This window comes from Colletotrichum siamense (genome assembly GCF_013390195.1).
Source record: "Colletotrichum siamense strain Cg363 chromosome Unknown KSG_Cg363_contig02, whole genome shotgun sequence".
Taxonomy (NCBI): Eukaryota; Fungi; Ascomycota; class Sordariomycetes; order Glomerellales; family Glomerellaceae; genus Colletotrichum; species Colletotrichum siamense.
Window position 1 is genome coordinate 6,829,154 of NW_023501015.1, and position 23,658 is coordinate 6,852,811.

The 23,658-nt window shown below is 55.0% G+C and overlaps 8 protein-coding genes across 8 annotated transcripts; 5 read left to right on the forward strand and 3 right to left on the reverse strand.

Moving 5' to 3' along the window:
- Nucleotides 1–734: 734 nt before the first annotated feature.
- Nucleotides 735–2,514, reverse strand: CGCS363_v003790 (putative transporter; the record flags this gene model as incomplete). Its single annotated transcript, XM_036635639.1, has 5 exons — nt 735–1,696; nt 1,815–2,075; nt 2,126–2,177; nt 2,230–2,282; nt 2,340–2,514. The coding sequence occupies 5 exons, from the start codon at nt 2,512–2,514 to the stop codon at nt 735–737; spliced, it is 1,503 nt and encodes a 500-aa protein (XP_036499046.1).
- A 6,168-nt stretch (nt 2,515–8,682) lies between these two features.
- Nucleotides 8,683–9,243, reverse strand: CGCS363_v003791 (uncharacterized protein; the record flags this gene model as incomplete). Its single annotated transcript, XM_036635640.1, has 2 exons — nt 8,683–9,039; nt 9,145–9,243. 2 exons carry the CDS (start codon nt 9,241–9,243, stop codon nt 8,683–8,685), a joined length of 456 nt encoding a protein of 151 aa, XP_036499045.1.
- A 1,055-nt stretch (nt 9,244–10,298) lies between these two features.
- On the forward strand, nt 10,299–11,335 carry CGCS363_v003792 (uncharacterized protein; the record flags this gene model as incomplete). The annotated part of the gene is made up of 2 exons (XM_036635641.1): nt 10,299–10,806; nt 10,884–11,335. The coding sequence occupies 2 exons, from the start codon at nt 10,299–10,301 to the stop codon at nt 11,333–11,335; spliced, it is 960 nt and encodes a 319-aa protein (XP_036499044.1).
- A 51-nt stretch (nt 11,336–11,386) lies between these two features.
- CGCS363_v003793 (putative succinate-semialdehyde dehydrogenase) lies at nt 11,387–13,058 on the reverse strand (the record flags this gene model as incomplete). Its single annotated transcript, XM_036635642.1, has 4 exons — nt 11,387–11,511; nt 11,573–12,814; nt 12,868–12,955; nt 13,038–13,058. 4 exons carry the CDS (start codon nt 13,056–13,058, stop codon nt 11,387–11,389), a joined length of 1,476 nt encoding a protein of 491 aa, XP_036499043.1.
- Nucleotides 13,059–13,757: 699 nt separating this feature from the next.
- Nucleotides 13,758–15,397, forward strand: gatA-2 (4-aminobutyrate aminotransferase; the record flags this gene model as incomplete). Its single annotated transcript, XM_036635643.1, has 5 exons — nt 13,758–13,897; nt 13,950–13,985; nt 14,071–14,765; nt 14,824–15,285; nt 15,351–15,397. 5 exons carry the CDS (start codon nt 13,758–13,760, stop codon nt 15,395–15,397), a joined length of 1,380 nt encoding a protein of 459 aa, XP_036499050.1.
- A 964-nt stretch (nt 15,398–16,361) lies between these two features.
- On the forward strand, nt 16,362–17,093 carry CGCS363_v003795 (Glyceraldehyde 3-phosphate phosphatase; the record flags this gene model as incomplete). The annotated part of the gene is made up of 1 exon (XM_036635644.1): nt 16,362–17,093. One exon carries the CDS (start codon nt 16,362–16,364, stop codon nt 17,091–17,093), a length of 732 nt encoding a protein of 243 aa, XP_036499049.1.
- Nucleotides 17,094–17,685: 592 nt separating this feature from the next.
- Nucleotides 17,686–19,214, forward strand: ordL-2 (putative oxidoreductase OrdL; the record flags this gene model as incomplete). The annotated part of the gene is made up of 3 exons (XM_036635645.1): nt 17,686–18,198; nt 18,287–18,863; nt 18,937–19,214. 3 exons carry the CDS (start codon nt 17,686–17,688, stop codon nt 19,212–19,214), a joined length of 1,368 nt encoding a protein of 455 aa, XP_036499048.1.
- Nucleotides 19,215–20,542: 1,328 nt separating this feature from the next.
- Nucleotides 20,543–22,886, forward strand: CGCS363_v003797 (putative transcriptional regulatory protein; the record flags this gene model as incomplete). Its single annotated transcript, XM_036635646.1, has 5 exons — nt 20,543–20,780; nt 20,837–20,901; nt 20,959–21,590; nt 21,644–21,814; nt 21,863–22,886. The coding sequence occupies 5 exons, from the start codon at nt 20,543–20,545 to the stop codon at nt 22,884–22,886; spliced, it is 2,130 nt and encodes a 709-aa protein (XP_036499047.1).
- Between the last annotated feature and the right edge of the window lie 772 nt (nt 22,887–23,658).

Genomic DNA, 23,658 nt, shown 5'->3' on the forward strand with positions numbered 1-23,658 from the left:
GGAAGCGGCGTGATTGCATTTCGCATACGACGCCCTTTTCAAGCTTTCAGGGGTGTGCCATGCCGGGACGAATTGCCCGAGGTTCCAAAGCCAGGATATGCATGCCAAGGAATAGATTGAGCCTCAAAGCCCAGCCCACTGAGCGCCCGGTTGGGAGCCACATCTCGAGCAGTCCAAGGAGAATTATCAAGCCACAAGAAAATGATGCGTCCCTGAAATTGTGGATGCCGTAGTGGCGACATCCCAAATTCTTCAATTCTTCAAAGGATCGCGCGAGCCGGTGAGACGGAACCCGTGGGCACCTGTTGTGGGAACGCAAACCCATAAAATCCCATAAAATCCCATTAACGCCCCCAAAACCCAGTATTCCCGGGCTGTTCCCCTTTCTTCAAGGAATGAGATCTCGGCTCAGAGTGCCGACCGCAACAGTCACCAGCGGTCAGATGGACGGATAGAAGCGAGTGTCAGCTCCAGAAATCAAGGCCGGCCAGCTGCTGCTTGGCTTTTGCGATCAGCATGTAACATTCCGCTGACGGAAAGACAGTCCCATAAAATACGGCTTTGTCAGGACTGCGTCAATTGCACTCAAAGTTGCAGTTCATATATTTATATTGCCTATTGGGCCAGAACCCCTTCTTCCTCCGCCCTACCACCCTTTTTGTGGGAAGAAAAAGCAACGTCCCCCACAGTCCGGTCCATCTCGCAATTCCTGGGCTCATACGATTTTAATTCTTTTAGACTTCGCCGGGGACTCGATTCTCGACAAACTCTCTCTCGCGTTCCAGAATCTCGCGCTCTGCCTTGGTGCGGCCCTCCTTGGGGAGATACGAGAAAATGATCGGGATGAGCGCGGCCAAAATGGTTCCGAAGCCGGTGAAGGCACCGGTGGTCGCGAACCCCTTGACGAAGCGGGGCCCGTCCGAGGAAGGCCACAGTCGGCTTCCATAGACCGCCGAGAGATTGCCGACGGAGTTGACCAGGGCCACGACAACTGCGCGCTTTTCCGCAGGGAGGGCGATGGTTTCCGAGGTCCAGTTAAGCATCAGCGGCAGAGACGTGTACAGGCCTGCAATGTAGAAGCACAGCATGGCGTAGACCACCTTGGGGTTGGACACTGTTACGCAGACAATGGTGCAGATGAAGCTGAGACCCATGCATCCTGTAATGTGCCACCGGCGGTCCCTGGTCTTATCCGCAGTGTATGAGAGGACGACCAAGAACACTGCGCCGACCATCCAGATAGGAATCGTCATGTACTGGGCCATGACCGAGGTGTATCCCATCTGCTTGACAATTGTGGGAATGAAGTAGGAGATGGTGCAAGAACCTAGGTCCATGGTGAACAGAACCATGAAGATGTACGTCCGGGGGTCCGCCAGAGCCGCCTTGAGCGACTGCCAGTGGGTGAGCTTTTGCCCATGTCTGGCCGCGGTGGTATTACGGTCGTGGATCATTCGGACCACGGCAAGCTGACGTTCCTCCAATGAGAACCGCTTCGTGGTCTCGGGGAAGTCGAGCAAGATGAACTTGAGGCCGATAGCGAATCCGATGGTGCAGACGCCTTCAATCAGGTAAAGCCATCTCCATCCGCGCATACCCCGGACACCTTCCATATTTCCAGTGATTGCACCAGCCAGGAGGCCGCTCATGGCGCCCGAGCAAACGGAGGCGGTGTAAAAGATCGAGAACCGCTTTCCTAGATTGCAATTTCACGTTAGTACCGAAGATGACGTGGGCTGGGTTTGGTGGGTCTTGTTTGGAGCGTTCCGCCGCGGCAGATTGCTCTTCCCGACGACACCGGTGAGAGTACTTACCAATTTCAGCCTTCTTGTACCAGCAAGTCATGACATATAAAACACCGGGAAAGAATCCAGCCTCGATGCAACCAAGGAAGAATCGCAGAGCCAGCATTCCTTCGTAGTTCTTGACCACAGACATGACGGCGCAGATAGAGCCCCAGACAATCATGATGCCGGGAAGGTACCACGACGGTCGGGATCTTGTGAGAATCATGTTCGAGGGCACTTCGCAGACTAGGTAGCCAATGAAGAAGATGGAAAGCAGCATGGCATACTCTGCGTGGTATTAGAAGTCCGCGCTGGTTTGAAAGTCCCTAGACACTTACGGTCGTCACTGAGGTTGAGATCGGTTCCCATGCCAGCAACTTTGGCATTTCCCTAAAGGTAATTGTCAACAACATCCTTGTAGAGTTTGATAGGACGAACGTACGATATTCTGCCTGTCAATGTACGCTAGAATGTACATGAACCATAGCGTAGGACCTATCGTTCGTTAGAGTTAAGGTGCGGCCTGGGCTCCAGCTATTAATCACGCCTTACCCATGTACATGTCCAACTTCCTAACCAAGGCCTTCTCGGCCGCAGAGTCTGGCACATAGTTCTGCAGCGCCTGCTCCAATTCCAATTCGTGCTCGGAGAGGTTGACCTTGGCCGTGTATGCCTCCGCCATATCGGCGTTATCGGTAGCATCCTTCGCTGTCTTGATGTCGGCCATGGCGGGCAACGGTTGGCTGTGGCCGGAAAACAGTTCGGGGAAGATGCACAACTCGACCAGTCACATAGCCGGCTAAGTAATGCAGTTCAAGAAAAGAAGGAACGGGAGCATCCTTATGTTATATTTCCTTATCGATCCTAATTATGGGCGATCGTCTCGGCATTTCTTCTGCCACCGTGCTCCTCTGAACATCTTGCCCGCAAGCCGTCGTAGTCGGCGTATCTGCAACCCCGCTCTGTTATCTTCGCGAATGCGACTCCTCCAAACTCAGAAAACCAGCGGCGCACAGGTGCCGGGATAACCCAAGACAAGCCGCGTTATCTTCAACCTCGGGGGGAGACCAACAGATGCCTTGGCTGGGCGACCGGCGAACGTTCAAACAACGTCCGTATCTCGAGTCCCACAGCTCATCACCCCCGCGTTTCCACATTCCAGAGATACGGTCGTGATCAGCGGTGGGTTTATCTGTGTGCCGGGCAGACATACTGCTGTTTCCGTGCTTTTTTTCCTTCGCGCGGCGAGTCACGATTCGTGCAATTCTGCCCGGATATCGACAACCAGCGACTCAAAGTGGGCCCGGGGCGGCATCCCGGCTGGTCTGTGCCCCGTGTCTTGACCGGCCCGGTTCGTGTGGGATGCCAAGAGCTGTCATCCAACCGGCGTTAACGGTTGTTGCGGTATGCATGCAAGATTGAATGCGAACTACTGCAAGTCTACGAACGCCTAGACTTTTCCGTAAAGACCGGTATGTTATCTCGACTTCATCCGGCTTGGGTTATCAAGACTGAAACGCCTGGACACACAAGTCATCGTTATCTTGGGTGCCCAGACTTCGTACGGCTCAAGAGAGCTCTGCAGTCCTTAGATTGACCTCGGAAAGTGTTGAAGCAACCAGATTTTACCTTGACGGGGTTTCAAATCATTTATGAGCGATTTTTGTTGTCATTCAAAAGGTGACCGCTAGTCGACATGTCAAAATCATTTCTCCTTCAATCAAAAGACTAGGAGGTTTCTTGGGAATGATTACATATGCTGTGTCAAATTCCCGGAGCAACTGTTGATGTTCCATGGGGCAGCCACAGCCTATGTTGTATTGGTTATTAGCTCAAGCCATCCGAGTTTTAGATTTAAAGACAAATTCTCTAACGGAGAGAAGGAAGAAGGTATTTCGCGGACGAGAGCCAGAGGTCAAAAGTGAACGAAATATCAGACTCATGGAGTGTGAGAAATGCAATTAGCAGGGGAACCAATTTCTCCACGAAGAGTCGGTTGTCTTTCCAGCGAGTCAGCTGGGGTGTCACTTGGCTCATTGAGCTTCTGATTGATGAAAGTTTGAGTAAGCTGATCTTAGTATCTCGAAATCTTGTAGTCAGATTCTACAACATTCTTTTTTCCCCCTCTTCTTTGTCTCTTAGATGCTCGCCGCAATGAACCAGTCTATCCCATAGAGGAATGAGAACATCCGTCGAACGGATCGAATGTTCGCTGTTCAGTAATGTCGGCCCGGCGAGGATCGAGTTACAAGTTTGAAATGTTGGCTAATGATTCTTGAATTCATTGATTAACGCACCTTGTGTGCTTCAATGAAAACATTTCAAAATCGACAGAGAAGAAGAAAATGAAACACGGAGTCAAACACTTCCCAACGGTGAGGCTACCTATGAAGGCGGCACTTGATGACTCAGATGAGGAAATATTGGGCAGGCGCCGGCTACGAGGGCACCTCAAGCTCGTTCCTTCCTTCCATGCATCCAAGTTCTCACCCTCCGCCCCACTCGAAAGGTGAACTCCCAAGTTTCGCCGTTTGTGTTCACCATCCAAAAACAAAATTCTACTCGCAAGCTTCGCGTCTGATGTGCAGGCATACAACTACCCCGACGAAGATATTCCACGAGACTGTTTATACCCAAATCTTGTCGTCCGCATTGATGATGAGCTTCCTGCCGATTACACGGTAGTCACCTCAGATCTGAACTACTACTCGTCTTCAAAAGGAATGCCCATAACATGGATCCAATACCATCTCGGGCGTCCCCACCGTCAGTATGTCATTACTATCGCTCCGTCAAATGGAGGTATCCTTTTTTCTGACTTGAAGCAGTACAAATTGACCAAAAAGGATCGCAAGCGTTCATCCGAAAATCCTCATTCCGACGCATTCCCAGCAATCGTCTTGCTCGAGACAGACGAACCCGACTTTCTCGGCTTTCCTGGTACCGATATTCTTAGCAGCAACGTCACCGCTAAGCATGCCCGCGAAAGCTTTTCCTGGCGTTTTTCTCTCTCGGTCCCGAATTTCGATCACTCAGTCTTGCATCTCGACCTTTGCATGAGAAAAAGTGGCCATGGCGGGAAAGAGGTGGACACCGTTTTGCTCAGCGTCGATATCCCAGACACCGAAACTGTCGGTATCCATCATAATCACCTGAACTCTGGCCAAATAACGCGTCTCTATCAAAAGTACGGCCAAACGACCGAGGCAACGGTCGGCGCCAAGAATCTCGAAGTTGAAGTCAAGGAGGTTTTCCCACGCTGCCGGCTAGGACGCTACGATATCCAGCTTTCAGCTCCCGCCAAAGCCCTTGTGACACGGATCAAAGAACAAATATCGTGCGTCAAGAAGACGGGTCAGACCAGCTTTACCATTCGGCTTTTACTTCCCATGCACAAGGTCGAAAGGAGCCATCCAGTTGAGACATGGATAGCGCTGCTCTTGGATGCCTATTCTCGCAACAAGCAAAGTGGCGGACCATTCAAGCCCTATGATACCCAGAGTCGATCTCTTTTAGAAGCTTCACGCCGACCACACGTGGCTTCCACCAGGGCTACCCCTCGCTTCTGGTCGAAGGACCAGCATATTGTCTACCTCCGGTACGGCCTCACCACCGACTGGGAACGGAAAAGCGGTCGAGATGAAGCTGTTAAGCTCTCCATATCCCCAAATGCTGTTGCCATTCCTGTGAGGTTTCACGATACCTCAGGCGACCCCACCGAGTACATTCTTGTTGTCAAAACCGCCGGTCTGGATCTCGATTCGCGGCGTCAATTGCCCCGACTTCGATCGAAAGTTCGCATTCAAGCCGCCGTCAAAGTTACACGCGGCTTTATTCTCTATGACGAGTACGATTCCTTGAGTTCCGCTTCTCCAATGACTGTGGACTTAGATTTGAGCAAATGCGGACGTGATCTGCGGAACATTTACAGTTCCGCTACTTCAGCAATCGTTGGCTGGGATACAAGTTCTTCCGGGGGTGATTCTATCAGCGGCGTGGAACGAAAGTATCACGAATCAACCAAGGCCTCAAAACCCATAGATGTTAAATCGGCGACTCAAGCCGGTCTGCAAACTCTCTTTAATTTGATATCGCAGCTGTTGGTGGATCACGGAGGTGTCTCTATCAAACACAGAACCGAGTGTGTCAACTTTATGATGCGATTGGTTGCTGACAAATACCAAGATCTTGTGCGAGAGAAGTTCGGCCAGCTACTGAAAGCAACCAAACCTCCGAAGACTGGCTACAAATCTTGCCATGTCCCCAGAGTATGGTGTCTTATCGAAACCTTCATTGAAGACCTAGTATTAGGTGGTTTTACTCGCCAGCCTGTTCATGCGCAGAATACCGACATATGGTGCAGCGCCGAACGCATCTCTCTCCCGTCTTCCAAGTGGAATTCTTCTTGCCACATCTATCGAATGAGGCTACCCATTTCAGATACAACTTACACATGGAAGAATGGTGGAATTCCGGTGAAGTTGAAGTTTCCAGCGTTTCCTCTGGACCTCACTGAGGACCAAGTGAAGGAGAGGGTCATGTCAGGAGACTACGATGTCAAGATCGTAATAGACCATAAGACAGAATGGGACTTTCGGATGAGAGCGCTTCAGAAAGTTTTCTTTGACTTCGGACTTTCTGCAAGTCAAATGTCTCGTCATGCGGTGGAGGACTACCGAACGATGTCTCCTCGGCACTACACCATCCTTGGGTCAAGGTTTCCTGCGCTAGCTCGTATTACTTCTGAGACAAGGAACCAACAAAAGGCACCATGGGCCAGAGCAACTCACAATGCACCATCATCTGGACAGAAACGACTCATTCAGAAAATCTCTCAGTCGCCTCATTTCTATGTACCAATCGTTGGTGGGCCTGGAACGGGGAAGACGACGACTATGATCTTCCACACCATGCTCACGGCTATGGAGCCGCTTTCTCGTCCTACTTCCAAAACGGAAAGAATCGACAAGCCATTCGCGAAAATCTTGGTACAGGCGGGCACCAACTCGACCTGCGACGATATCTGCGCACGATATGTGGCTATGGCAAAGGCATACGATTTTCAAAAGAGCTTTCAAGTCTTACGCCTATTCGATGTCAGGGACGTTCTCGAGTGGGCTAGATTTACAGGAGTCGATGATTCGGACCACCCAAACTCATTAAGCTACGAATGGGGGCAAGAGCAGCTTCGGCGTCAGCGTGCGATGATCCAGCGAATATGCCAAGAATGGAAACGTCAAGAACATGGCCAAGTGTCATCACCAACCACACCTGGAAGCTCCTCTTATCGTAGCAGAGTCACAGTCGGAGACTCGGACGAGTTTCACCACAATACAGCCAACAGCAGTCACCAAACTCGGGTACCCGAGCTAACTTTAGTAGGCCTGATCGCAAAACGACTTAGACAACCAGTCGAAGAATTGAACAACTGGGATGCTGAGCTGAAAATTGGCATCATGAAACGCATGAAAGAGAAAAGTAATTATGTGCTTTGTGGTTACGACTCGGATATATACTGGTTAGCACGTGAGATTGTGCTTTCCACCCAAGTCGTTGTCGGTACGCCTGCAGCAATCTGCGCTTCGTCGAAATTCCAGCAGCTTTTTCGGGCAGACATTTGTGTTCACGAAGATGCTGGTTCATCAAGCGAAGTCGACACTATGTGCCTGATTGCGGAACAAGATCCGTTAGCTTGTTTCCTTGTTGGCGATCCCGATCAGCAGGAATCAGCTTTCTTTTCGAACAGAGTAAGTGGGGATGCCAGGTTCAAGGCCATACAGGAGAGCAACCCGTTCGCCAGTCAGCTCCAAACTTCGCTATTGAAAAGAATGGTGGCGTCATGCATGATCCCCAACGATGAATACCTATGTACCGATCACAGATCAAACGGCTTGGTGAGCGACGTCGTTTCAAAAGTCTTCTACGGCAATCGCATCATGGCAATGCAGAAGAATCCTTCTCCGTCGCCAACACAGACTCTATTCAGGGACGTGGTCGCGCAAAAGTACGGCCAGGAGTTTTCTGGATTTGCCATCATGATCGATGTAAAGCATTCCAAAGAGATCAGTTCGGCAGAGGGATACTACAACCCCAAGCACATCGATGAGGGCTGCCAGTTTCTACAAACCATCTTGAGGCCTCTTCGCAAACAATTCCTCCGTGATCACACCGATTCGACCCGCCCATTTTCTGCAGGCGTAGTGACCCCGTACAACTCTAGCATCACTGAATGGGAAAAGGCGATTGAAGATGCGGGAATCTGTCATATGGAGGCACATACACCAGGCACGATGCCAGAAAGAGATTTTGTCATGGTTGACCTCGTGAGATCCGACGACTCTGGGAACACGGGCGACAGGAGTTTGCTGATATCCACCCTTTCTCGTGCCAAGTCGTGCATGGTTGTATTGGTCAACACCAATACTCTCCGCAAAACCCACACCCCTTGGCTTGCCAGAGTGGTCAACTACTTCAAGGGTAAGAAGCGGTTCATCGAGGCTCGATAGTATTGTTCTCACAAGACCTTTTGAGTATCTCGCAAAGATTGGGGCAGACTTTTGGTGGCCAGATGGCAGTCACTGTGTTGTTAGCAAGGATCAAGGCCATGAGAAGTGCCTTTCGTCATATCATTATCGCCCAAAAGGAGCGAGGAGAACCAACTTGGTAAAATGTAACATTTTGTGGTCAAAATGAACAGGCTTTTATACTCTATGTCTATGTCTATGCCAATGATACCCCGCAAAAACCCATCCCCGCGCGAAGTTTTCAAGCTTCCTGCCAAAATAAAACGTACTTGGACCTGTGAATAATCCACCAGCACGGCTTAGACACACTTCTTAAACTCCTTGCTGCCACGGTAATCCTTCGACACCTCCACATGGGTCATCACGCCGCATTAAACGACCGATCCCTTGCTGTTTGCGTAGACGACGCGTAGCGGAGAGACATTCTGGTTCTTGACCTTCTCATCCTTCTGCCACACAGCACCCTTGTAGCCCTGCCAGAACACGGGATACTCGTACAAGGTGGGTTTGCCTTTGGTGCAGGCCTCGACACCCCAGTTGATCTTTTCCTGGTTTCCGAAGACGTGCGGGTAGCTGCTCTTGCCAGCGGCAAATCCGGCATTCGTAGCTTCGATCTTGACTTTTTCGATCTCCACGACAAACTTCTTCTCCTTCGCCTCGCTCTTGGTAGGCGTGCAAGTCACAGTAGCAGGCTTTTTGGGGGCTTGCTTAGGAGCTGACTTGGGAGGCTGTTTGATAGGCAATGTAGGTTAGTGGGTGGTACACAGGAAATTGGAGTGTAACACTCCGAGCGTTACAGAGGTAGCCGAAGAAAAGAAGGTCGCTATACATACCGCACGAGCTTCCAGATCATTCTCAGTGGCAGGAGTCGGGACGGCCAAAATAGGAGCCATGAGGAGGGCGACGGGGATCAGAGTCTTGATGAAGTGCATTTTGACTGTAAAGGAGTGTTGTTTTCTAATGAACTTGGTCTAGAGAGTGTGAAGGAGTGCTTGTTGAAGGTGTTGATTGTTGTGATGCGACATGGCCTACTTTGAAGAGGCTGTTTCACAGCTTATATTCTTTTTCACGCGCACGCATCGTTTCTTACCAAGATGTGTTGATTCATCTTGCACAGGGGTACAGCTACTCAGACGTTTGCTGTGAACGCAGCTTTTCGGCCATGTTGAGGTGATTCCGAATACCGATATGTTACTCTCAGCACGTAGTGTGTATATTGATGCGAAGAGCATGTTTACCGTATGGGAAAGAACGTCGGACTCACCGATCACGAAAATAGACCATCCGCCAGAGATCGAGCGATTAGATATCCGAAAAACCGAGGAGAGACGTCCAAATATGCTTCTGTGGTGGGTTCTTCTCGCAGTACAGGTTAGTGGAGAAGATCTTCCTGGTCTCTCTTGGTCTCACGGCGTTCTAATAAACTTCGACCGACCCGCCGCCCCTCTTGAATCCCTAGGTGTACCCGTTTCCGTTCCCCGGACGGCACTCCGTTCTTCTTATTTTAGACTGTTTCTGTAGATCGACCCTGGCTTAGCCTGGGGTACTCTGACGAGCGACGGGGCCAGCGAGATAATCAGCGAATTGGCCGAAAAGAGGGACAGGCGTGGGACCAGTCAGAACCAGCGAGAGAGTCAGCGAGAGACACAACTTCAGCCTCAGCATCGGAAGACCGGAACTGATCCTAGTCACACACGGCGCTAGTTAAATTGGTATCTCGTGTGGGGCATCACATCTCACCTACCTTACGGCAACTTACATCGAGGCAAGCCCAGGCAGTGGAATCCGTCTCGATCTTCATCAAACTGTATCGTGGCTCGCCAGGTTGCATATTTCTCGCTGTTACCTTCAGAACAGGCACATTCAAACGACTGCTCATTCTACTGCATGCCGGGCTTTCTGTCGCTGATAGGTTCTCATCGTCTTTGCTCTTTCCCTAATGACCAGGCCCGACTACCTCGGTTGCCCGTCTCAAATCGCGCCTAAGATGACTACCGACGACATAGACTCCAGAGCCCTGAGTCTGAATCTGTTTGCTGCCGATGATGACGAAGAGGACATTCTCTACAAACGCAAGCTGCAGGATCTGATCAACGGCACCGTGACACCGAGTGAAGCGGCGGTTGATTTCGACGCATGGGTAGTTCAAGACGCCAATGGCCGCCTGAAGGAGCTTTTGAAGAGACCCGATCCCAGAAACCTGACCCCCGAGGAAGAAGCAAAGGGCATGACCTTGCGCGCGATAGCACCGAATGCCAGCGGAAGTATCGACCTGGTGTTTCCAACCATTGCCAAGCTGTGCTCCGCATTCCCACCCTTTCACCTTGGCCAAGAGGCTATTATCCGATTCCTCGAGGTGCTCAGGGCTTTGCCCGAGCACCAAGTCCCCGACGGCATCCCCGATGGCGAAGAAGACGACAGCCATCTAATCACCCTGTGGCCGTTTGGAGAAGATTGGATGGCTCTAACGGAAATATTTCGCAGAGAAGCGGAAGGTGTGTGCTCGCATATGCGAACTTCCAAAATCTTTGGCGACTTTGCCCTGCTCACTGTTACTTACAACGCGATCTAGAATATTCGTATCCATATTCAGATATTGAGACGCCCGAAAGCGAGACTCAGGTTCGCTGGCGCAACTTCCAATCGGCAATTGCGCGCATCACCGCTCTCGGGCTCATCAACTGCGGGTTTCTGTCCGCGCTTGGCGACATAATTCCATCTAGCAGTACATATTCCGATCTCGAGAAGCGAAAGATCGGCGGCCCCAACAGGATCTCGGGAGATGCTATCGCAGCTGCGCAGTGGATCATGTGGCCCGACGAGGGCCGATTCGTGTATCAGCAGTGCAAGAAGTTTGATGAAACTGGGCCTAGGGCTATGTGGAGCCAAGAGAGATGGGAGGTGTGGAAGGAACAGTTTGCATTCATCGCTGGGGACGAGAGGTTCACTCCCAAAGCCCGTGTAGCAGCCAAGCTTTCGAGGGAGCAAATGATAGGCTATGAGGAGGAAGATAAATCCGTCTAGTAATTAGATCGCTCTTCTTGGTCTAAAAGCTCTAAATCTAAGTTTGTGTCATTATTCGATGCCAGTCATAACCATCTTCGTAACCAAAAACTCGTCAATGCCGTACTTGCTACCCTCTCTACCGAAACCACTCTGCTTCACACCACCAAAAGGTGCCGCAGGGTCGCTGATGGCGCCTGTGAATCATGTCAGCGGCTTTTCTTTTCACGATTCTTGTGACCTTTAAGGGGTTCTTACCGATATTGACTCCAACCATACCAACCTCCAACGCCTCCGCTACCCTCCAGCACCTCGACACATCCTTGCTGAAGAAGTATCCGGCAAGACCAACATCCGCATCGTTGGCAAGCGAGATAGCCTCTTCCTCCGTGTCGAATGCAAAGAAAGCGGCGACCGGGCCGAACGTTTCCTCGGAGCAGACCTTCATGCCAGGCTTCATATCGGCCAGCACCGTGATGTCGAAGAAGTTGGGGCCAAGCGCCGTCAGTGGCTTGCCGCCGAGAAGCACCCGCGCGCCCTTGGAAACGGCATCCTTGACGTGCTCATCCACCTTGGCCACCGCGCGGCCGTGGATCAGGGGGCCGTGTGTCGTCTTCTCGCCGAATCCATCGCCAACAACAAAGCCCTTGATGGCGTCGACGAGCATCTTGGTGAACTTGTCGTAGACAGCGCGGTGAACCAGGATGCGGTTGGCGCACACGCATGTTTGGCCCGATATCCTGAACTTGGACGCAATCAAGCCCTTCACAGCAGCATCGAGGTCTGCATCCTCGAAGACGATAAAGGGGGCGTTTCCGCCGAGTTCAAAAGACAACTTCTTCAGGGTCGATGAGCACTGGTTCATCAGGAGCTTTCCGACGCCGGTCGAGCCTGTGAAGGACACCTTCTTGATAATCGGGTGAGTCGTCAAGACCTTGCCCACGGAAACAGTGTTATCCAGAGCAGTGATAATGTTCACCACGCCCTTGGGGATACCAGCCCGGTGAGCGAGCTCAGCCAGGGCCAAGGCCGTCAGGGGCGCCTCAGCAGGGGCCTTGACGACCACAGTGCATCCAGCAGCCAGCGCGGGACCGGCCTTGCGCGTAATCATAGCAGCGGGGAAGTTCCAGGGGGCGATCAGCCCGCAGACGCCGACGGGCTCCTTGAGGGTGACGAGCCTGCAGCTCGGGTTGCTCGCCTGGATGGTATCGCCGTATATCCTGGGTGCCTCCTCAGAGAACCACTCGAAGAATGACGCCGCGTAGGCGACCTCTGTTCTTGCGTCGGCCAGGGGCTTGCCGTTCTCGAGGGTGATGATGGCGGCCAGATCCTCTGCGTTCTCCATCATGAGGTCGTACCACTTGCGCAGGTAGCGGGCCCTCGCTCGCGCGGGAGTCTTGCGGTAAGATTTGAAGGCTTCATGAGCGGCGAGGATTGAAGCTTCAGTGTCCTTCTCATCGAATTCAGGGCATGTGGCCACCTCGGCGAGAGTTGAAGGGTCTGCATTCAGTTTCAGTATGAGTTTGAGGTCTTGGAAACGGGAGGCAACTCACTCTCGACAGAGAACACCTTGCTCGAGGCCGCGCCCACCCATTCTCCATTCACATAACACGCCGTCTTCAAGAGTGAAGCATCTTTCAACTATTACTCTCAAGTCAGCTGCCGGGACGGTGTCGCGGGCAGACCGGAAGACCGCGGCTTCCTCGCATGCATGAGCACTCACCTGGTGTGCGCCTGACGCCATTTTGAATAACAGTTGCTAGCAGAAACAATGCACGTCAAGAAACCCTGCAGCAAAGTGGTCTGATGTCTTAGTGTGAACCGCGGCAATTGCAGCAAATAGCCTCGCGGTCCGGCGGTTTATATGAACCCCTCAATCACTCACGATGTTATCACAGGACCGCGCGTGCCGTCGCGATGCCGGTGTGCCTCAGAAAACCCAGCGATAGCGAAACGAAAGTGGGACCGGCCCGGGGCCACGGGGTGGGGTCGACAGCGGAGGGGGGACAATGACACATATCAACCCGCTAGATATGGTAAAGAATCGGACCAATTCCACGTGGGAAAAGAAACGCACGGGACAGAAAACGCCTCAAGGCGAGTTTTTGGTGGTCATAACGAGCCGCAATCGGGGGATCATGCTAGCTCCGATGGAGATGGTGGGGACTTTTCTGAAGCCGTTCTGGGCCCGGATGGGGCCGGCTCGGGACCGGCCGGCTTCGTCCCCGGCTGTCTGTCTTCGAGGGGCGAACGGAAGCTCTCGGGTGTTGCGAGATTCTGGGAGATAAATAGACGTTCTTCTTCAACTCGACAATGTTGTCTTCTCTTGCTCGCCAATCTCATCCCAGAGTCATTTCTCATCAAGATACTCTACTTCTACGCTTGAGACTCGACCTAGACAACACCCGAGATCACCGATTGTCTTGAAAGTAAGACCGACAAGATGCCTTCCTTCGTCGAGCACTCGGTCACCACGGAGGTCCCTGGACCCATGTCCAAGGCCAGCCAGAAGAAGCTTGACGCTGTCTTTGACGCTCGCGCCGTTCACTTCGTCGTCGACTACGAGAAGAGTCACGACAACTAGTATGTCCCATAGCTATCAGACGACTTTTGCGCAATTGCTAACATGCAAAAGCATCGTTGACGTTGATGGAAACAAGTTCCTCGATGTGTAGGTGCCCCTCCTGAGGTCACCGCAGATCCTCGGCATCCCACCTTGTCCCCCGCAGCTCGCTAATCTCAAACCCCTCCAACAGCTACTCCCAGATCGCCTCCATCCCGGTTGGCTACAACAACCCCACCCTCATCGAGGCCGCCAAGTCGCCCGAGATGATCTCCGCCCTGGTCAACCGCCCGGCCATCGGCAACTTCCCCTCCGCCTACTGGCACGACATCCTCCAGGACGGCCTGCTCAAGGTCGCCCCGGAGGGCATGAACCACATCTTCACCGCCCAGTCCGGCTCCGAGGCCAACGAGCTGGCCTACAAGGCCGCCTTCATGCTCTACCGCCGCCGCGAGCGTGGCGAGGCCGAGTGGTCCCACGAGGAGATCCACTCCTGCCTGCACAACACCTCCCCTGGCTCGCCCGAGCTGGCCATTATGAGCTTCAAGAACTCCTTCCACGGCCGTGGCTTCGGCAGTCTGTCCACCACCCGCTCCAAGGCTGTCCACAAGCTGGATATTCCTTCTTTCAACTGGCCCCAGGCCTCGTTCCCTGCCCTCAAGTACCCCCTTGAGAAGTATGCCGCCGAGAATGATGCCGAGGAGAAGCGCTGCTTGAAGGAGGTTGAGGAGCTTATTAAAAGCTGGCACTGCCCCGTCGCCGCCATCATCGTCGAGCCTATTCAGAGCGAGGGCGGTGACAACCACGCCTCGCCCGCTTTCTTCCAGGGCCTGCGCGACATCACCAAGAACAACGACGTTGTCCTTATCGTCGATGAGGTCCAGACTGGTAGGTTCCCCCGGTATTTGTACTCCTCCAAGACAGGACCCCCACTGACACGACTCAGGCTTCGGCGCCACTGGCAAGTTCTGGGGTCACGCCCACTGGAACCTCAGCTCCCCTCCCGACATCGTCACCTTCTCCAAGAAGGCCCAGACGGCCGGCTACTACTTTGGCGACCGCATGCTGGTCCCCGACAAGGCCTACCGCCAGTTCAACACCTGGATCGGCGACCCGGCCCGCGTCATCGTCAGCAAGGCCGTCGTCGACGAGATCAGCAAGCGCAACCTGGTCGAGCAGACCGCGCGTGTCGGCGCCGCCCTGTACGCCGAGATGGAGAAGCTCGCGCAGAAGTTCCCCGACCACGTCCAGAACCTGCGTGGCAAGGGCCAGGGCCACTACATCGCCTTCGACACCCAGAGCGCGGCCGCTGTCACCGGCTCCATGAAGCGCCTTGGCGTTAACATTGGTGCCTGCGGCAAGGAGACCATCCGTCTCCGCCCCATGTTGATCTTTGAGGAGGCTCACAGTAAGTTGATATTGTACCCTGAAACTGGGAAGCCGAGGACATTTCACTGACCTGTTATTTTGCAGTTCCTCTCCTGATTTCTGCATTCGAGAAGACCTTCTCATCTCTGTAAATTTAAGCGCAAAAAAAGCATGGCATGGACGGAAAAGTTGATTGGGCGGACAAAGCATAGCATGGGTTTTGAACTCGGAGGGTATGCCGAGATGCGGCCTTGCCCTCTTTGGAGTTGATTTTGCACTGATACCATAATGACACCGCCGCAAAAGGCGACGAAATACAATTGAAAAACATTTGATAATCGACTCGATCTTGGGCCGATCATGAATGATACTGGCCAATGGTCTTCTTCACCTGCTGCTCTTGAGATGCGCGGTGTAGCGGGATGCGCGGTGTAGCGGGTTTGTCAAACAACAGTCTCTCAAAAATTGGCAACACTACAATAGGATTACGATCTCGTGACTGAAAATAGCTTGCTGTCAAATGGACCACGGCCGGCCGCTAGTGTGGCCCCAGGCCGCGGCTTCCACGGATTCCTCCGAGTGAGCAGCCTCCGGATACATCCAGATGATGCTGGATGAACAGAACTCCGTCAGCGCTCTCTCTCGCGTCAACTGCCGGCCGGCCGGGCCCATGTGAGCACGCCGGGAGTTGACGTCCACGCGGACCGGGAACGGTAGTCAACGCGTCCCCCAACCGGCACCTTATCAACCATCCCCGGAAAACCCTTCGCCTAGATCAGGGCAACCTTGCTCAGACAGATCTCCGCCGAGAGATACGCAGCCGGGTCTTCGGGCCCGCAAAAGGAAGCCGGCTGGGGATGAGGGGTCCTGCGGTACCCCGCTCATCCCCGCGGCCCCAAGTCACCGAGATAAGATAATGATGCACCGGTGATGGGGTCCGCGCTAGCGTTTGATATCACAACGTTAATGAAGCTTGAGATCGGGCGATGAGGACGTATAAATCGTCAAGCACACAGTCCCGGATTAGGCCTTAGGAAGCAGGATATCACTCCCTTACAGCATACGTCACTATCATCCAATAATTCTCCCAGCCCTTCACAAACCCCCCAGAGAACCATGTCAGCCCCAAGGAAACACGTCGTCTTCGATATCGTAGGCACCTGCATGTCCTACGACGCGATCCACCGCGCAATCGATACCCGCCTCGGCCCCAAGCTTGCCGAGTACCAGATTAAGCCGGCCCTCCTGGGCTTCGCCTGGATCGAGGCCGCCGAGCGCGAGTACACCTACCTCAGCATCCAGGGCCGCTACCGCCGCTTCTACGACATCTTCCGCAGCCTCTTCTACCGCATGCTCTACCAGGCGGGCGTGCCGGAGCCCCGCCAACTCGCCACCGACGACGACGTCGCCTTCATCATGGAGCGCTTCATGGAGCTCGAGGCCCGCCCCGGCATCAAGGAGTGCTTCACCCTCCTGCGCGAGGCCGGGTTCACCGTGTGGGCGTTCACGGCGGGCGACGCCAAGCGCGTGGGCGGCTACTTTGCAAGGGCGGGCATCGACATGCCCGCGGAGAACCTGCGCAGCTGCGACTTTGACGGGCTGGGCAAGCCGGACCCGCGGGCGTACAAGACGCAGCTGGAGAGCTTCAACGGGGAGGAGGCGTGGTTCGCCGCGGCGCACATGTGGGATGCGAGCGCGGCCAAGGGGTGCGGGTTCAAGGGCGCGTGGTGCAGTATCTACGAGAAGGAGCCGTGCGTGGACTTGTTTGGCGAGATGGACGTGATGGCGGACGAGTTGCCGGAGATGGCGCGGAAGATCATAGCCGCGTCAGAAGGCAAGACGGCGTGATTAGGAGCCCGCTTTCGCAATTGAATACTAAGCCAACGAAGACTACGTCATTAATAATTATTCACCGTTTTTATTGAGCAAGCATATGCCGGTGGTGAAGTGATACGCTTGATACGCCGTTTATCCCTGCGTCGGGAGGGCATTTCCTTATCTTTGGGTTGAGAGGCCGAGGTATAGCGCACCGGCTAGTTGCCGGTTCCGTGTCGTCCGTGGCCGGGTCGGCCTCCGGTCTCGGAGAACCTCCGCGTTCCCCGCCTGAAGCGTTAGGAGGGCTGGCAACGAGCCGGACTCGACTTCTGGAAGTATCGGCGGGGAATCTCCAGCGTGCCGGCGTCTTATCTCTTTCGATCGAACAACAACTCCGATTGTCATCGGTCTGCAGCTTCGTGCTCACCGAATCTGTGCCGGTTGTCGGTTCATGATACTGCAACACTCGTATGCGGCGACCAATGCAGCAGTGCTTTGGATTTGCACACATTTCGTATATAGAAACTCGAAACGGATCGCTTATCAATTGATTGTGATCGTTTTCGCCGTTTGATGCTTAGCTCCTTTCGTGACATCTACCCCGGATCAATTACAGTCGCTCATGATGGCTACCCAGAAGCCAACAAACATGCGGGCCCCTGTCGCCAACCCCGTCACCTCCTTCTGGAACTCTTCTCCGCGGGCGCTGGACGACCACCGCACTACTCCAGACCTACCCGCTTCCAGCGATGTAGTCATTATCGGCGCTGGTTTTGCAGGAGTGGCTACGGCGTATCATATCCTGAAAGACAACCCGTCTCCACCTTCTATCACGATTCTGGAGGCGAGGAAAGTCTGCTCCGGGGCGTCAGGGCGCAACGGCGGACATGTCAAGCCCGACACGTATTTCAATGTCCCCAAGTACACCAAGCTCTACGGGGCCGATGAGGCAGCAAAACTCGCTGCGTTCGAGGCATCTAATGTGTATGCAGTGAAGGAGCTCGTTGAGAGCGAGGGCCTGGACTGCGATTTCCACCTCACGCGGGCTGTGGATGTATACCTTGACCCGGAGCATGCCAAGCAAACCGAGGCGGCGTATCGCAACCTTTTGAAAGCGGGCAAGGTCAACCTGAAGGACGTGGCTTTCACTCCTGAACAAGATGCCGAGAGGGCAAGTCGTCAACGGAAACGCATAGCTTGGACGGTCGCTGACGTTATGTTGCCAGGTATCCGGAGTGAAGGGCGCCAAATGCTGCTTCTCCTTCACGGCCGCCCACCTCTGGCCCGCCAAAATGGTCCACCAGATCCTGCACCGTCTTCTCGAAAAGGGCGTCAACTTACAAGCCAACACGCCCGTGAGCAGCATCTCCGAGACGCCAGACGCAGACGGCAAGTGGGCGGTGCAGACCCCCCGCGGCGCCATCACGGCCGGCAAAGTCGTCGTCGCGACCAACGGCTACACCGCGCAGGTCCTCCCGCAGTACGAAGACCGCATCGTGCCCGTCCGCGGCATCTGCAGCCGCATCACGTCGCCCAAGGGCACCCGCACGCCGCACCTGGTCAACACGTACGGCATCCGCTTCGACGCCGTGAACAACGACTACCTCATCCCGCGGGCGGACGGGAGCATCGTCGTGGGCGGGGCGCGGCAGATGTTCTGGCACAAGCGCGCGGAGTGGTTCGACAACGTCCGCGACGACGAGCTGGTGCGGGGCGCGGCGCCGTACTTTGACGGTTACATGCAGAGGCTATTCCGGGGCTGGGGGGATAGCGGGGCGGAGGTCGATCGGGTGTGGACTGGCAGTGAGTGTGCATGGCATTCCATCCCCCGTGTGTCCGAATGAGGCAGGTGATTGTTGACAAGTGAATGCGACAGTTATGGGGTACAGCTCCGACTTCATGCCGCATCTCGGTGCGGTGCCTGGCAAACCCGGGCAGTTCATCATCGCTGGGTTTTCGGGTCACGGTATGCCTGAGATTCTGCTGTCCAGCAAGGGGGTTGCGGCCATGGTAAGGGATGGGGTTGCGTTCGCGGAGACGGGATTGCCCAGCATCATGGAGACGTCAGAGGCGAGGATCTCGCGCAAGGACAGCCCGCTGGAGGAGGGATTGAAGTCGGTTTGGGAGGAGGGAGTGGTCAAGGCGAAGCTGTAATGGGGGTTGATGAGGAGATAAGAATGATGTACGGATATGCACAGGCTGGGTGCATGAGCATGACAGGGAGTAGCTGGCCTGTCACTGTTCGTGGGGTGCCTATCCGGGGGTCAATGAAGATTACTCATGTATCTATCGTCGGGCAGAGTGCGATCTGGAATGTGAAATAGAGGAAAAAGAGGCACGAGTCAGCATCTCCAGATACTACCTTGGAAGTGTGTGCGGATAGGCACAGGGATGTGTGTTCGGCTCCGACCGGGTGCATGCCGGCTTCCCCGCGTCCTGTCAGCAGAAAAGAGTGGGTCCCCGAAGCCCCGACCGCGGCGCAGGTTTCGCCGAAATTCAGCCCCTCTCTCCCCTCTCAGGAAAGGCGCGGGACTTCATCCAGCTCCAGCCTATCTTAGCTCTCCTCACACACAATCTTGGAGCCGGCCAACAAATCCTCCCTTTACCCACCCGCATACCTTGCTCACACCCGCACGCACGCCAGCCGCACACCACGAACTCTACCTGCCTTACCTTACCTAGTTGCAAGGGAGAGAGACTCAATGCGTTGTCTGTGAGGCCGAGACCAGACCTGTCTCCCTCCCTCCCTCCATTCTCCGCCACTGCACACAAGCATTCCGCTCCCGGGGTCTCAATTTACACGCACCGCCCGCCCCCCGAGACCTGGAAGCGCGAACCGGCCCGGGAGCCTTGCCTTTGCGCTGGCTGATCGGCGTGCGGCTCCCTATCTGGCCTTGCCTTGACTTTTCCGCCGCCGCCGTCTTTCTCACACCCCTTATCGGCTATCGCGACCCGAACGTCGATGGATCCCGACGACGGTCTGCGTCTGCAACGACACAAGCAGCGCCGCGTCGCGGATAAGGAGCGAAAGCGGGCTGTTCGAGCGTACGATGAAGCCCTTCCCTCACCTTCCCCAGTCCCTCGGTCCCTCTCTCTAAGCCCATCTCCCCTCCCCTCCTAGCTCATCGCCGTCACTGTGGCCCCGTGCAAAGTGCCTTCCATGCTGACGCGACCAAGCTGCGACGGATGCCGGAGACTCAAGGAGAAATGCGACGGCGGAGTTCCCTGCCGGCGGTGCACCCGCCTCCGCCGGCAGTGTGAGTTCCTGACGCCCACGACCAGAGAAGAGCCCGGCGCTGAGAGTGCGGCAAGGTAAACTAAACTTTCTTTTTGTAATCCACGCTTTGTCATGAGTCGCGAGATGCCATGGATCTCCATCAAGTGCTTCAACACGTGGCTGACGAGGCCAACCTTTGGCGGATATCAATAGACCCCGCCCGTCGCACCAGGAGGACTCGGAGTTGAGGCAGCGTATGGCCTATATGGAGCGTCTGCTCGCCCACTACACCGGTCAGAGTAGACTCGATGCCGAGACCTTAAAGACTTTAGCCGATTCCGTAGAGAAAGGACGAGCCGGCCCGGAAGCCCCGGGACCGCAACCAGATCCGGACGCTACCATGGACCCGGACATCGGCGCCGAGGTCGAGGTGAAGTCCCAGAGCTCCGATTCGTTCCAGGTGGATGAGATTACCGTGCAGCCATTGGAGAATAACATCACCCGTAAGATGGGCCCCAGGCATGAGGTTCATGGCGCCCCCAGAACTGACTGTGGCTAGACTACTCCGGCGAGTTCTCACACTGGAACTTTTCCATGCGGATAAAGCAGTGGATAGAGCAGTGTGTAAATGCATGTCCCCCTCGGCATTGACTTGGATCACAAAAGGCTTACATCATTCAGGATACCCCAGACGGTCCCAAGACACAGTTCAAGGAGTACTACCGCCCCGAGGAGCTGCAGTCAACATCCAACACTGTCGCTTCGCTCTCATCACTACCTCCGCGCTACGTGGCTGACTTCCTCGTCCACGCGTTCTTCAACCATGCCGAGACCAGCTACTTCTATGTTGAGCGGCACTGGCTGCAAGAGAAGCTGGACGTGGTGTATGAGAACCCGGGATCCCTCACACGCCGAGATGTCGGGACTATGTGCATCATCCTGATCGTCTTCGCCATCGGCACGCAATATGCGTATCTCGACTCGCGTGATGAGAGGGGCAGGGTGCCGACTGCCCCTGCCGAGTCGAGCCCGTTCTCCGAGGACACCATTGGCATCATGTTCTACCAGCAGGCGTGTAGGCTTGTGCCAGACGTCATCACGATATCCAGCCTGGAGAGTGTGCAAGCTTGCCTACTCATCGGCCTCTACACCCTTCCTCTTGATGCATCCGGACTGTCATACGTGTACCTCAACCTTGCCGTGAAGCTTGCCATACAGAACGGCATGCACCGCAAGTATCCAGGAGACCTCATTGACCCCGTCATCCGCGAGACGAGGAACCGCGTGTGGTGGACGGCCTACACAACAGAAAAGTAAGCGTGGGAGTCGCGAAGCCTTCATCTGCAGTAGTACTGACAACTCCCAGGCGCATCGGCATATTCCATGGCCGACCACTCTCCATCGCCGCCGCAGATGTCGATGCTGAGATGCCTGTCGACCGCCCAAACATCTGGGCCGGCTCACCACCACCAAACACCGCACACATGCTGGCCACCCTCCAGCTAAACCAAGCATTAAGCCGCATCAACCATCAGATGTCAGTACTCCCACCTGCTTCTCCTATTCACAACTAACAAGCCTTCAGCTCCCTCTTCAAGACGTTTGAAAAGCACGAAATCCCAGACGGTATAACCAAGCTGGTCGAGATGAAGGCGCAACTGCACACCTGGTGGAACAACCTCCCAGAAACCACCTTCTGCAAAGACCCGAGCCCCGGATCTGCCGTCTTCCGCCCGGACATGCACCTGCGCCTCGAATACTGCCTCGTCCGCATGTTCGCCGGCCGCCCCTTCATCTTCCCCCGCGAATCCACCCGCAGCACCGCCTCCTCCTCCGGCTCGCCCGCCGACTCCGCCGTGCCCCCGCGCACCGGCTCCGCCGCCGCCGCCGCCGCCGCCGGCAAAGCCCACCCGCGCTCCGTCCTCGTCGCAGACTGTGTCGACGCCGCCCTCTGCGTCGTCGAGACCTGCCGCCTCCTCCGCAACAGCATCGGCCTCGCCCGCGCCTCCTACACCGAGTTCTCCTCCTGCCGCGCCGCCCTCCTCGTCATCATCACCCAGTGCCTCCAGAAGAAGACCGACCGCCTGCGCGAGGCCCTCCGCGACGGCCTCGCCATGCTCAAGGAGATGTCCACCGGCGGCGAGTCCGCAAAGTCAGAGATGTCCCTCATCGAGGCCTTCGAGCGCGCCATCTCCCGCCTCGACGCCAACGACGACGCCGCGTCGAGCTCCGCCAAGGAGTCCGACTACGCGCGCTTCAAAAAGTGGGAGATGCTGTGGAAGACGGACACGCCGGCGCACGACGCGCGCAGCGAGCGGAGCCACGATGCCGGGCTGCCGATCCCGCCGCACCCCGCGGCGTTCTGGCGGACCGGCGGCGGCCACGGGCATGGTGGTGGTAGCGGCGGCGGCGGCGGTCATGTGGCGCCTGGGACCGGGAGGCAGGGGACGGCGTCGCTGCCGCCGGCGATGCCGTTCTTTGGTCTCGACGGGAGCCTGTCGCCAATGCCGCCGGCGCTGGATGAGTTTTCAGCCATGTTTGGGAATGGTTACGTGCCGGGGTTCGAGGGCATGGGCGGGAGCGTGAACGGGAACTGGATGGGTTTGTAAAGCGAGAAGAAATCCATTGAACGAGGGAAGGCGTTTCTGGTAAATTTTCCTGGCTATTGAGGAGGGACTTTCTTGGATGAAAAAAAATGACCACGCGCCGCGAACAGCCGGCTATGGGGAGAAGCGATATTTTGTATGCACGTCTAATTCACGGGCTGTTTTGTTTGTCCATGCCAATAGATCATACATGATCTGATTCATACACCGAGCTTGAGGCCGATCCAATGAACGCCCGCCGAAGACGCTCTAGGGGCGAAGGCATACCATCGCAGGCTAAGCATAAGCAGCCGGTGAAGTCACGGCGGCTAGCTGCAATCTCGGGGCGGCAGCAAAGCACGAGTTGGATTAATCCGGGCAGAAGCGGTGAGAGAACGAGCTGTCAACATGGCGTGACGGGGTTTTCAGAAGTGGTGTGATTATATGCAGCAAGTGCTCGTTTACGGAGGTGAGAAAATGGCCGGCCATGTTTCACTGCATGTGGTCGAAAACGAGAACCAAATACCATAGGACATCAAAAAGCAGTGCATGGAACTTCAAAAAGGAATCGTTCTCCGAACCCAGAATCGAACTAGGGACCTTTCGATAATCTTGGTAGAACCATTACAGTCGAACGTGATGAACCAACTACACCATTCGGAGAGAACGTGACTAAGCCACGTGAATGATTGGCTGACTGCTGGTCTCGGCGGAGGACAAGTCGATTATATCGCGCAGGGACTGCAGGAATTCGGCGGAGTTTTGTCGTTCACTTAGGACGATTATATCCCGTAAA